Raw genomic sequence first — 13,414 nt, forward strand, 5'->3', positions numbered from 1 at the left:
GGTAAGAGTGTCTACCTCACAGGATTGCGGTGAAGATGAAACTGGCTCAGCGTCCTACACAGAGTCAGCACTCAAGGCCTGGTGGCTGGCATGTTATAAACCCTCCATCTATGGTGAACCCTCAGTGAATGACAGCTACGAGCGACCAAGCCTCCTCCTCCTTCGAGTCCAGCAGGTTATCTGATGACCCCAACCACAGTTCTCCGCCCGCTGTAGGTTTAAGCCCTAACTCTTCAGCTGCAATCCCAGGGCCCTGCAGTCAGGCCCCACCTGCCCTTCGCACCTGCTCCCCTACCTACCTCTTGAACTAAACCCTCTGCCAACCATTTGACCTACCTGTGGCCTCCCAGGCCCTGCCAGCCCTTCCCAGCTCCCAGTCTCTGCAGGCGTTTCCAATGGCTCAGTGTTCTTGTCCTGCTGCCCTGCCAAGTAGAATCCTCCCCACCCTTGAAAACACAGCGTCTTCTCTAAAACCCTCTCTGACCTACAGTCTTTCCATCCTCCCTCATTGGCTGTATGCAGTTCATGACTAAGCCTTGTCTAACAACCTTCCTGCTATCTATCTGATCAGCGTATTCACTCCTTCTCCTAATGCCCCCACTTCTTTCCAGGCTACCACTGTCTCTTGCCTGGGTGCCAAATGGCCTGCCTGGTTTCTGCTTCTAGTCCTGGCAGATCATGTCACTCCCCTGATTAAAACACCCCAACAGCTTTCTGCTGCCCTCAGGCTTAAATTCTAAGTCCTCACCAAGATGAGGAGCATTTCACGACCTGGCTCTGCCTTCCTCTCCAGGCTCAACTCTCATACCCCTCACCCTCTCCTTTCACAGCCACGCTGAACTCCCCACATGCAGGCACGTCCTTTACCAAGAGACCCCCTTCTTCCTCCCACCCCTTCCTCTCTTTGCCTGATTCGCTCTCAGTGAGGGCATGGCTGTGAGCTTCCTGAAGCAGGACATTGTGGAACGCTTCTCTGGTCCTTGTTCCAATCTAATGTGGCAGGACTCACTCAATTGTGTGACATTGGAGTTTGGAGTTAATGAGTCAGTTTTAGTGAATAGCTCCCCCCACCCTCTGCAGCCAAAGCTGCGGGGGAGCCACGGACAACAGCCCCTTACACTGCCTCCCGCTCTACAGCCACTTTCCCGTCCTGTCGTTTCATTCAAGTGTGTTGACAACCATTACCTCATTCAATCCACACAACCCTGTGAGGAGGGAGTGAGATCCATTTCCAATAACTCAATTCCCTGTGGATCAAAACCTAAAGACAAGTCCTTGGAACCTGTATTTACATGTGACCACGTGCAGCCTGAGAGGATGAGACGGTGAGAAACAAACATTGTCCAAGAAAGCTTCTTCTCAGTGCCCAGTGATTTGCAATTCAGTAAAGGTTAGCCTGAATTGCAAAGGTGCTGCCTTCTGCAAACCTGAGCGCCCGCGGGAGAATGAGGGAGGGCCTGGGGCAAGAGCCTGGGAAAGAAGGGCACAGCTGGGCTGGATCAGGGTTGGCAGGCATCTCCCTTCCTGCCCAACCAGCGGGGCAGGATCACTGCCCCATCCCCTCCACACTGCACCTGGCTGCCTTCCCTCGGACATCACCCCCATATGACTCCCTTCCTCCCCTGCCCTAACCCCACTCTCAAATCTCTAATTAGCAAAGGGGCCTGTTTTTCCTATTTTCTCATGAATGCATAGATCTCTTTCCTAGTACTTTGGGTACCAATTAACCGTTATCTTTTGCAATGCTATGATTTAATTATGAGTATTTGTTTAATTAATATGAGTATCTGTTAATTAAATGAGTGGGATTAAATATTAGAGATTGTACTTAGCATTGTCTTTTAAACACTTTGAAGTTTAAATTCTTCACAAAGTTTAACGTGCCTATTTTAATGTGTCTCTACTTGTGTTATTCAGAATAGTCCAGGCTTTGAGAGTGTAAAACACATCATGGAGTGGGGCTCATAAGAAAAGAGATGACCACATGGATGGACACAAGGAGGTGGCAGCGGCTGAGCGTACCATGGGCTGAAGAAGAATTGGTGCTGGATGAGGAGGGTCAGGAGGAAGTACACCACCCCTTCTGCTGCCATGGCAACCAGGTTCTTCCCAATCAGGTCCCACTGGAACGGATTTGAAGAGTGCTCCTCACCTAGGGACGGAGGCCACCGGAAATGGACAAGAATTAAGTCCACGTAGCTGCTCCAGCTTTTCCTAAAGACCTAGTTACAGCACTCGGCCCAGCTGGACCAAGCCTTGTGCAAGAGATTAAGTCAGAGCCAAACCCAACTCTCATCTTGGCTCCTCAAGTCAGAGCAGAGAAGAGCAGGAGCCTGACCTTGACCCCTCCGGGTCTCCTCAGCCACAAAAGCAGAGGCACCTCGACCCCTCCTAGTGTCAGGAAAATCCCAGACCAGCCAGGTGCCCCAGCCCCAGTCCAGGCTGCAGGTCCATCACAGGAACTCCCCCTGCAGCCCTCCCGGCCTCAGAGGGCCACGTGGCTGCTACCCACCAAACCGGGCATAGACGTCTGTCACGGCCTGGCTCAGCGCCAGGTCAATGAGGCCCCGGCCCAGGCAGAAGTGGGGGAAGATAATGAGCAGCTTCCTCAGCATGGCATTGAACCAGAGCAGCGTCTGAAATACAGAAAAGCAGGGCAGTCAGTAACGGGGGCCAAGCCTGTCCCCTCCTGAGCGGGGTGGGGCCTGGGTGCCCTCATGGGCAGGACCCGGGCAGTGGGGGGGGGGAAGGCCTGCAGCCAGAGGGGCCCCAGCAGCCAGACCGCCACCGGAGGGATTTGTCAGGCAGATAGGAGGTTTTGGAGCACTCACAGGAGGTGCCTCTGGCCAGGCAGCCTGCTTGAGGAGCTCCCACTGCAGACTGACTTTGACATTACACAGCAGCCCTCCAAGGCCTTAGTTATGAGAAGACGCAGTGGCTGCCCGGAGTGCGGGCCGAGCTTTCTCTTCTCTGGTACAGCCACGAGCCGCCACTGGGGCTGAGGCTCCTTCACCGGTTCTGTCCCAGCCCAGCTTGTACCAGAGGGGAGAGGGGCCCTGAGCCTCTCCCAGCTCTGCTTCTCAGCTCCCACGGGGCAGCGATGGCTGTCTGCGACTGTCACCGGCCGAAAGGACGGCCTCTGTACTGAGCCGGAGGGCCTCGTTTTCAGGCGGCAGACTGTGCTGGTTGTTCTGTCCTCAGGTGTCAGCGGCAGGAAGCGGAGCCTCCGATGGGGAGGGGCTGACCCACTTACCTGGTCCCTCGCTGCCGCACAGCCTCCTGCACGTGACCTCTTCTCTCTCTGCCCCTCCCCATGTCCCGTACCCACCCCTCCGGGAAGGCACGATGCTCTCTTGTCTCTAGGCCTTTGCACTTGCAGGTTCTATTAGCCACAGCAACTAGCAGGAAAGAACGCTTTCCCGCCTCCTGCTCTCTGGCAGACGCCTGCCCTTCTTTAGAAAGCTAGCTCAAACAACCCCTTCTCTCACAAGCCTTTCCGGATTCCCGCCGTACAGCAGCCAGTCCCTTCTTCCAGGACTTACCACACTGCCATGGTTAACTCGCTTTCTCACCTGCCTATTTTCTCCACTAGTCAGAGGTCCCCAGAGGACAGGAACTGGGCCCAAATCATTCTGGCGTCCTACCTGAACACCTCGCACATTGACGAGCCCGTACGAGGCCCGAGCCCGTACGAGGCCCTTCATTATTTACTCAATGGGCTGATAAAATTCTGCTTATTCCAGGCGAGGCTGAAATTAAACTCCTCTCCTAAGATTCTCCTGACCCTCTCAGTCCAGCTCTTCTGGCCCACTTGGGTCTGCAGGGTTTCATCTGCCTCGCTCCTTTGACGTTCTGCCACACGCTGTCTTGCGGGACGTCATGCCCCGTGGCTTATGCCAGTTCCTAACTCGGCGTGCAGGCCACTTCCTGACTGGGGGCAGGACGAGTGGCCACAGCTGTTTATGTCGGCGCATCCATCACGTGGTGTTCACCGTGGATGCCTCTTGACTGAGCAGACACAGCAGCTCTGGGACCCGGGGAGCCTCCTGTGGGATGTGGGAATTCTCACAGCATCTTTCTAGTCCGTAGTTCACCTGGAAGCAACCAACTTTTATGCAGGGCAGGAGGTGCCCTCAGTAGTTGTTGGCGAAGTGAGTGCAGCCCGCAGGAGGAAGGATGTTTTGAGCTGCTTTAAGCTTACTATTTAATTATTCTGAAGTAACACACTCTCTTAAGACTTGATGGGCTGTGAGCCTGTGACAAAAACGGCTATGAAAAGCAGCATTATCAGTCTGCCGGGCTGCTCTGGCCATCAGTGGGAGCTGTGGTCGCACCCACCTCCCTTCTGGGGTCTGACTGTGACGTGGTACATTTTTTATTAGTCATGGGACAGATGGGGTTTTGCTTCTTGCTTAGTGGCCACAGAAAGCCCGACAAGGTCTGGGAAAGAGTTGCTGTCAGGAGGCTGTGGGACTGGGGGTGGGGTGGGGGTCCTCCCAGCAGGGCCCAGAAGCAGGAGTGGGGACAGGGGCCACAGAATGGCAGTGCAGACGCTCTGGCTGGTGCCCAGGACTTACCGACGGAGGGAAAGGCTGGAGAGGCGCTGGAGAGGGGCTGGGGACACAGGCTCACGGGAGAGGCTACCAACCCTGGGGACTGTTCCCAGGACAGCCATGCCGGGGGTTTGGACGCAGCGGGCTGGAAGATGGAGTGTGGGGCAGGACAGCCCTGTAGCCACTGCCACTGTTTTTAGGATTCATTCTGGCCAGCTCTTTCTGGGCAAGGAGAGGCCTGGGGGGTGTGGATGGGACAACTGGACTTCATAGCTTATAAAAATGAGTCATTCAGCATTATAAATTCCTAACCCTAACCTCAGGGTAAATTTTCATGTGGAATAGTATATGTTACTCTGTTACAATATGTGTAGGAAACTGGGAGAGAGAATATACATATCTTTGCGCACGTGTCTCTGGAATACATAAGAAACTCAAACGAAAGTTTGCTTCTGGAGAAGGGAAGCAGGCAAGTGGGAAACAGGAGTAGAAAGGAGACTTTTCATTGCATGCCTTTCTGTTCTTTTTAAATTTCAAAATCACATGATGATTACGTGTGTGTATGTGTGTGTGTGTGTGTGTGTGTTTGTATAAAACTTAACACTCAAAAGTCCCCAAGGAAATTTTCTTAAAGGAGTAAGAAGGTCTAAAAGCTTAGGATTATGAAAGGTCATTTATAACTTGCAGCATGAGCCCAGGAAACCATGACACTCAGAGCACACAAATGAACAAGGAGCTTAAAGAAAAAAAAAAAGAAAGAAAGAAAGAAAAGAAGGAGGGAAGGGAAGGAGGGAGAAAGGAGAGGGGGAAGCAACATTCATTTATACGAAGACTGTCCAGACATGGTGCGTGTCCCTCGCTCTGCTTGACCATCGCATCCTCTCCTGTGTCCTAATAATCAAACAAAGAAGCCAAGGAAGTCACGCTTACCTGGTTGTTCTCAAATAATTCCAAGATGAAGGTGATGGCGCTGCTGTTGATGCCGATGAACAGGTTAGCACAGGATAGGGCCACGTAAGCTGTGCTGGGGACATCGAACAGGAAGGACGCTGGGTACATCATGGGGATGACGGCCCACCTGTGTGAAATGATACAACTCAGCGGCCGGAGCTCAAGTTTCCATTCCACCTGCTGTGCCCCTAGACACAGTGCGCTCCCCTCACACAGGGAGTGGTATGTGTGGACTGGCAAGAGTGCCAGGGGGACCAGGAGGATACTCCATCTCTTGGTCTTTGTTCCTCATCTGTGAATGGAGACAGCGGTGCCTTCCCTGACAACCTCACGGAGGTTTGGGAGGAGCAAATGGGATGGTAGCTGTGAATGTGCTTTGTAAATTACAAAGCCTTATCCAGCGCGCAGGAGCACTGTCCACCCTGCCGTGCTTCGCGCTCTGGCCGGATCAGCAAAGCCAGGCTGAGGTCCCAACAGCTTCATCTTTACACTTCGCTGGAGCTGATATGTCACAGTCACGCTGGCTCCTGAATCCTGAATTCACCCACTTTCAAGAGAGGTGAATGGAGACCATGCTCTGGCTAGACTCCACTGCCCCCTACAGGAAGGGCCAAGTATCATGACCTCCATTTTACGGATGAGGAAACTGAGGCCCAGGTGGGGTGAATTACTTGTCCACAGTTACACATACAGCAATTGGTGGGACTGGATGTAAGTTGCATGCTTTACTCTATAATTCTACTGGATTTAATTCCTGTGTTAGCTTCTGGCTCTGACCCAGGAGCAGCTCTTCAGCTGTAGTCTTCTATGTGCAAATAACTCTTGGCCGGGACAGATGGAAACACTGAGATGGACAGACTGGCCACAATGAGTCAGACTCAGAGCTTGGTGAGGAACTGGGGAGTGATGGATTCCCACACTTCCACCAGGTCACAGTTTAAGTGGAAGAAGATGAATATTCAGGCCACGTGGGGAGTCTCCACTGTCCCCGAGGGAACCGGGCTGCGGGAATACCTTTGTGTGTGGAATCAGAACAGAAATCAGACGGACTCCTGGCCAGCACCCGCAGACCCTGCCGGGTGCTAGAAGCCCAGCTCACCTCTGGAAGCCCGGTTTTCCGCCAGAAGGGCAGGCCCCTCTCTGGCTCCCCTTTCACAGGACTCACCCGTACAGCATGAGCAGGGCCACAAGGGCGGGAAGGCTGTCTGGAGAGGTGTAGGCTTTCTTCTGGAACCCGATGAAGATGCCCACCACCAGAGCCGCGCTCACGGAGTAATTCATCTGGAGGGGAGAGGAGGGGAGCACGCACCTCACCTCTCGGACCTCTGCTTCCTGTTCTGGAAAACGAGGGTGGGGCCAGGCCCCTCCAGCACGCATGGTTTGGGGTTCTGATTCTATTTGTCTGAGCAGTTCTTGGCTAGCAAGCATGTGTTAAGCTGTCCTTAGTCCTCCTACCCCACCCTACCCCCACCTCCCTCCACTGGGACCCTCCAGGCTGTATCTTTTGAAAGAATGAATTATAAAACTCCACTTGATCTCCCCTTCTCTCTCTCTGATTGGTCACAAATCCTCCTGACTCTACTTTCTAAGCAACGTCTCCAGAATTCAGAAAAGCATGCAGCCCTTGGCCTCACAAAGGCCAAACAGTTGATGCCCTTTCATCACTTCTCTTCCTACACGATCCAGACCTGAAGCCGCCAGGACGGACGGGGGAGGAGGGCAGCCTCGTGTGGGCGGAGGAGAGCCACACGCTCCCAAGCAGGCTGAGAGCCTGAGGAGCGGGAGGGGGCATGCGTGCCGACGGACTGGTGTGGGGTGTTGGGGCCCCAGTCAGGTCAGGAGGGTGTCCCTCTGGGGGGTCAGAGCCCAAGCGGAACGAGGAGGGCCTCACGTGGAGCGGAGGGTCCATGCAGGGGAGGGGATGAGGGCGAGATGGGGGACTTACTATATACAGGTGATTGCTCAGGTAGGTAAGTGAGTCAGGGACAGTAGAAGCCAGTTTCTCACTTTTGGAGAAGGGAGTTACAGATATGGAAAGACAGAAAACCAGAATGAGTCAGTGTTACTGGGTTGGAACTAGTGGTTTTAGTGAATGTCTTGTTCAGTGTGTAGACAGACAGAGAAGTATCGGTTAAATGTGTGTGTCCACGTATATGCATGCGTATCTCACCTAGTTCTCTGAGAAGTCCTGGGACCACTTATACCCAGTGGCAGTGACCATATCTAACACCTAGATCTCGGTTTTTGAGGGACATTTTCCACTGGAAGGGACCAGAGCTCCTTGGGGAGACGGCTGATTCCAGGGTGGAGCTGGGGGGAGGTGCAGGATGAGCCCGGGACATCTCGCTGTGCCAGAGAACACGGAGGGGCTCAAGAAGTGTGGGGCACAAGTCAAGAGGACACAGAAGCCAGCGTGAAGGGGCTCCCACTGGCAAAACGGGATAACTTGAGCACCAAAAAAGTAAGAACGGCATCAGACTGCAATCTGTTGATTAACCCAGAAACCATGACTCCATACAGGCATAAATAAATAAATAAATAAATAAATGAATAAATGGAAAGTTTGATAACAAACAGGGTATTTACATAGCTTCAAAGTACCGCTCCCCCAAATCTTATTAACTCTAAGGGGAACAGAGAAACCTTACAGTGGAGAAGCTCAGCAGATAGCGTCTTAATCAAGTGACCAAGGTGAGCATCACCAGTAACAGGATGAACTGAAACCGGAAGCTACCTGACAGGAGACAGTGAGACCAGAGCGTCCTTTCATGAAGCTGCTGCCAGGGCTTAAAGCTAAGGAACCTCAGGCAAAACCCGATTAAGGGACAGTCTGCAAAATAACTGGCCTGTGGTCTTCAAAAGTGTCAAGGTCATGAGTGTCAAGGAAAGACTGAGAAACCATTCCAGGCTGAAGAAGACCGAAGAGACGGGACAACGAAGTGCAACGCGCAACTCTTGAGTTGGAGCCTTTTCTATAAGAGGCCTTGTTGGGGCAAGTGACGAAGCCTGAGTGGGTCTGGGCATTAGATGGAGGTGACGTGTCAGTGCCAGCTCCCTGATGCTGACAGTTGTGCTGTGATCGTAGGGGTGTGTCCTCATTTGCAGGGGGTGCACACTGGAGGTGCTGGTGTGTGTGTGTGTGTGGGCATGTGCGTGTGTATGTCTATGAAGGGGCACTTGTTAGGAAGTTACTCTCAAATGGCTCACAAAAAAGGTTTTGAACTGTATTTCTAATGTTTCTGTAAGTTTGTGATTGTTTCAAAATTTAAAAGAAAAACAGGTGACATAAAAAAAAGAACTCAAAACATCATATATGTGCTGAGGGAATGATATAAACAATAAAGGTTTGTTCATTTATTCAACAATGACCCCTAGGGATATGTTATCTTTCTGTCACTGGGTTACGAGGGTGCTAAGCTCCAACTGTATAGCTGTTAGGGTTTAGATTCCAGGCCAGCCTTAAAATTCTGGAGCATCAGGAAGCCTGCTGGCATCATGTTCACTGTCTCCTAACTCTTCAATAGAATGCCAGGTGTCTACTTTGCTAGCATCACCCCCACCACACACACCCTTAAATAGAATTCTCACTGCCCTCTGTCCATCAGTTTCTCCTTAGGCTCAGAGACCTCTGTCTTTAGCTAGGCACACGCATGGGTCAGCCTCTAATCTAAATACTATTGCTTGTTTTTTGAAAAAAAAGTAGAATGCAAAATCCAGCACTTTAATAGCTTTTCAGTGCCGGTGAGCCAAGCCCCTCTTGTGCTTAGAGCACAGGGCCAGCGGGGTGACTGCCAGCAATGTTCTTGTCCAGCGCGAGGCTTATTGGCTCTGACCTCCTCCTGCGTGTTCATAAGTGTTACCTCGTAGACAGAGGAGAGAGGGAAATTCGTTGTTGCTAATGATTTCTGGTTTTGTTAAGTGATGGCTGCTTGGTAAGTTGAGTAAGATTAAAGAAATCATGCCTTCATGAACCCTAGTATTTGCCATCATTATGAAAAACCTTAGTGGAGAAGGTTGTCTGTGTTGGTCTCCATCGTGATTGGTCTTTTCATCACATGAAGTGGAGACTCACGTTAGTCTTAGAATGTTGAGATAAAACAAAACGTCTTGTTTCCCAAGACGTCCAGCGTAGCCTGGAGTTGGTGTCATAATGACCCCTGCTCCACTGTAACGAGGCCACTGCTGTCAATTCAGTTTGACCCTGTGACCTGTCACAAGGTAACCCGCCCTGGCCCCTCTCTCCCCCGCCAGTCCAGGTTGTGAGAGGTGATAGTCTGCTGTTGACTTGATGAGTAATTTTTCCCTCGTGTTCCCTACAGTGGTAGCTAATCTGATAGAGTGAAGACCTGGTTACTGTGGGAAAGCAAAATAAGGCCACCGGACAGGGCTGCCAGATTTAGCAAATAGAAGTATAGGAAGCCCTGTTAAATTTGAATTTCAGGTAAACAACCAGTACATTTTTTTAGTGTCAGTTTGCGATATTTGGGGGTGGGTAGGATAGACTTATATTAAAAATTAGTCATTATTTGATCTGAAACTTAGATTTAACTGGGTGCTCTATATTTATCTGGCAACTCTACCATGGGGGTGGGGGGTGTCCCATTTTTACCCCTTTAAGGGTGGGGCAAAATTTAAGAGGAGGGAGCAGAGTGAAGGACCTCTCGCTGTTACTGCTTCAGCTCCAGATTATTCCCCGGAAGGCCAGCCTCCTGCCAGCAGCGCAGAGCTTACTTGGTGGGTCAGAAGGCCCCTGTGCAGGCGTGCAGAGCCCCCACTCAGCAGCCGCTAAGCTGAGCCCCGCATCTTCCTCCACGGTGGGCGCTTGGCACAGCACCTTCCAGCAGCCCAGGCTGTACGAGAGCCCCACAAAGGCCCGCCCTCCTCAGCCCACGGAGGTGAGGGAGATGCCGTGATGTGGCACTTACGATGTCCCAGAGGAAGTTGGTCAGCCAGTAGGTGGTGGGGCTCACTCCACTGATAAACTGGAGGTGCCTGGCTTTGTTCACTCTCTCCTGGATCAAATAAAGGACAAAGCTGGCGGGGACGAAGGACATGGCAAAAATCACGCAGATGGCCACCATGGCATCCACCGACGTGGTCAGGCTGCAGAAGGAAGGAGACGCAGAGAGAGAGGTGAAGGAGGGGCAGGAGGAGGACAAAGCCAGGTTCTGGGAAGGCCTCTCCACACCCAGGTGACGGCCTCCAGGAGCCCCTTCCCCAGCCTGAGTTTCGCTGTCCCACTCAACTACCTAAATCAAACTGCGTCAAGGTTAAGTGGATATTGGTGGGTTTCCTGTTCCAGGTTATCAAATATGTTTAATATGAAGATGTAGATAAAATTTATTTTTATTACATTTTATAGTTATTTATCAATTGTGCATAGAAAGGGATTTTTATATTAATCTCAAACAGTACAATGCTCTTATTCAAATAACTTGTCTATGGATACCCTTGAATGTTTTATGTAGACAGCCATATGGACTTGGAAAAGAAATAAAATTTTAAGAGAAGCAAATTATCTTGTTAAATCATGTATTCAAGAAACACATCATAATGTAGGGAAATGTTACCTTATAATGTAAGTTTGAATGAAAAGGCTGGTTATACAGGAGTTCGGCTCTATTCACTCTTTCCTGGATTGGATGGAAAGCATCTGGCTAAGGCGGCAAGTGTGGGCCGAAATCCAGCCCGGACTTCACACCCAGGCCGTGGCGCCTGGTGTGGGACAGTGCCCGCCTCCAGAGAGGAGCACCTTTCACCGAGTCCCAGGGGCAAAGACACCTTATGTGCTAGTCACTGCCCTCTTAAAACCACAGATAGCCTGACCCACACACGCAGTAAGATTGGCGCAAACGACTGGAAGGAAAACCCGAAAACATTTAGAGAAAATACCCTAAACCGTGTCTGGTTATAGGTAATAAGTTCTTAAAACTCTATTCTGTGTACTTTAATGAACACGTACTCTCTCACATGTTACTTTTATACTCACAGAAGGCTCCTATTTCATACTCAAGAGGCTTAACAGGAGGTGTAGAAATTTGGGCTGAGTGAGGATTAACACAGGACAGACTGCTCTTCCTCAGTCTAGGGCCTGAGAGGGCGTTGCGAGGAAGGCCCCACAGGCCCAGAGCCCCAGTTTACCCTGACGCTGGGCATGTCCGGGGCCAGGGGTCAGGGCACTCCGAGTATATGTACCAGGATGGGAAAGGGGCCCCTCACAGCCTTTCAGATGGAGTTTGTGTTAACAAAGGCATTCCCATCAAATGCAGGCTTTGAACAGAGCAAATATCCTACAAACTGCACAGAGTGATGCTTTCACTGCCCGAAGCCAAGCCTAGGCTTGAGGAAGGTGAGGATCTGTCAACAGCTCCAAAGCCTGACCGTCAGAGGGAAATTACCAGGAGTCTAAGATCATTATTGCTGGGAAATAAAAGATTTACCGAACTTCCCAGTTCCCGGCAGTCATTTTGCATACTGGAAAGGAGAATGCTTGTGTAAGCTCCAGGAGCAACGTGTCATCAGGAGCCAAAAGGGAACGGAACCAAATGGATGCTTGCTTTCCAAATACATCCGAGCAGAAACAATGGCCAAGCAGTTTGGTGCGCGAAGTCTTAACGCTCGTGTGTGCCTGATGAAGCAAGCCTGCCAACCCGCCCAGCAGCTCGCGTTAGTGGGAATGCTCCCGGGGCGCTCAGAGCGGAGGAGGTGACAAGAATGCTGTGGGGCTGGGGCCGCGGTGGCTTACACTGTGATCTCTGAGAGCTGCTCCTTGGTCAGGTTCAGGGGCTGGCTTATGACAGTGACGCCATACTCCTCGGGGTTCCTGTCCGCGGGCAGGCTGGCCCGGAGGACGGCGTTGTGGGCCACGTTGAGGAAGCTGACCAGGGCATGCCAGCCTTTGTTGTTAAACCACACCTAGAGGGCGGAGACAGGGCTGTGTCAGCCTCTGCCACCCCCTGGGGGACTCTGCCCTAACGGCGCTGTTTAAAGAAAAAATGAGCCGCAGGAAAAAGAATGTGAGAAGGCGGAAGGTTTTGGCAGCTGGGAGACGTTCCAGGCCAGATTTCAACAGGAGGAGGGACGGAATCTAATTAAGCTGGGAACATAAAAATAGAAAAACCAGCTCATGTGAGTTTTCAGCTCTAGGGCAGGTTCTGCAGGGCTAGTACCTTAATGTTGTCTTCGGTTTCTAGATGTTTAAGGAATGCAGACATTTCTTTAGAGGCCTCTCTGGTGACAGGGCCCTAGAAAATCATAATAAGCAAGCAAGAGGGTTTTTTCCCCCTCCCTTTAGCACCCGGGATCATTTCTATTTCATGATAACTGGCACAGTGGAAGTTCTACCGAATCTCCAGTCTGTTTACGTACCCCGCTCACATTCATTAACTGGCCAAGGTCACTCAGAAATCCAACAAGTGCTTCCGCAGTGATGGGGAGACCCGGGAGCTTTCCTCCGACGGAAATTCCTCCGTACCTGACAAGGGAACAAGCAGCACTCAGACCTGTGCCATGAACTGTGTGCGGGGCCTCACGGCTGCCGAGCTCAGTTCTGCAGGGAGTCGTGTGCTTTGCAGGGGTTATTTGGGCTATCCAGCAACATGGCTCTACCTTACAGACCAACTTCAAGAGAGATACTTTATTTATTATTGCTTTTTTTTTATTTTGTGGGGAGGAGGTAATTAGGCTTATTTTTAGAGGAGGTACTGGGGACTGAACCCAGGACCTCGTGCGTGCTAAACGTGTGCTCTACCACTTGAGCTGTACCCTCCCCCACAAACCAACTTTTACCAGCTTCCTCATCGCCTCCAGGGGTAGTCCTGACCCCTTCTGAGCTTGGTGTCTGCCCACCCCTCCAGCTCCACTCCTCCTCAAGCCTCCCCTAGAGGGGCCCCCTCCAGCCATGACCAGTC

The 13,414-nt window shown here is 51.5% G+C and overlaps 1 protein-coding gene across 8 annotated transcripts in view; it reads right to left on the minus strand.

Annotated features, from left to right (window-relative positions):
* Positions 1–13,414, minus strand: part of ABCA4 (ATP binding cassette subfamily A member 4) — a 126,132-nt gene that overhangs the window by 21,583 nt on the left and 91,135 nt on the right. For 7 of the 8 annotated variants that reach the window (XR_012509109.1, XM_074369987.1, XM_074369988.1 and 4 more), the window contains 8 exons: positions 12,873–12,978; positions 12,674–12,748; positions 12,250–12,419; positions 10,430–10,607; positions 6,670–6,785; positions 5,484–5,631; positions 2,513–2,636; positions 2,023–2,152 (listed from right to left, as the gene is read on the minus strand). Coding sequence is in view for 7 of the 8 variants with exons in the window: in XM_074369987.1 (XP_074226088.1) it covers positions 2,023–2,152; positions 2,513–2,636; positions 5,484–5,631; positions 6,670–6,785; positions 10,430–10,607; positions 12,250–12,419; positions 12,674–12,748; positions 12,873–12,978 (1,047 nt within the window). In the remaining variant the exon portion in view is untranslated. Of the gene's footprint in view, positions 1–2,022; positions 2,153–2,512; positions 2,637–4,577; positions 4,699–5,483; positions 5,632–6,669; positions 6,786–10,429; positions 10,608–12,249; positions 12,420–12,673; positions 12,749–12,872; positions 12,979–13,414 lie in introns of those variants that run through there. The other variant, XM_074369992.1, reaches the window with a different exon arrangement.

The sequence above is a fragment of the Camelus bactrianus genome, chromosome 9, assembly GCF_048773025.1.
Source record: "Camelus bactrianus isolate YW-2024 breed Bactrian camel chromosome 9, ASM4877302v1, whole genome shotgun sequence".
Lineage (NCBI taxonomy): Eukaryota > Metazoa > Chordata > Mammalia > Artiodactyla > Camelidae > Camelus > Camelus bactrianus.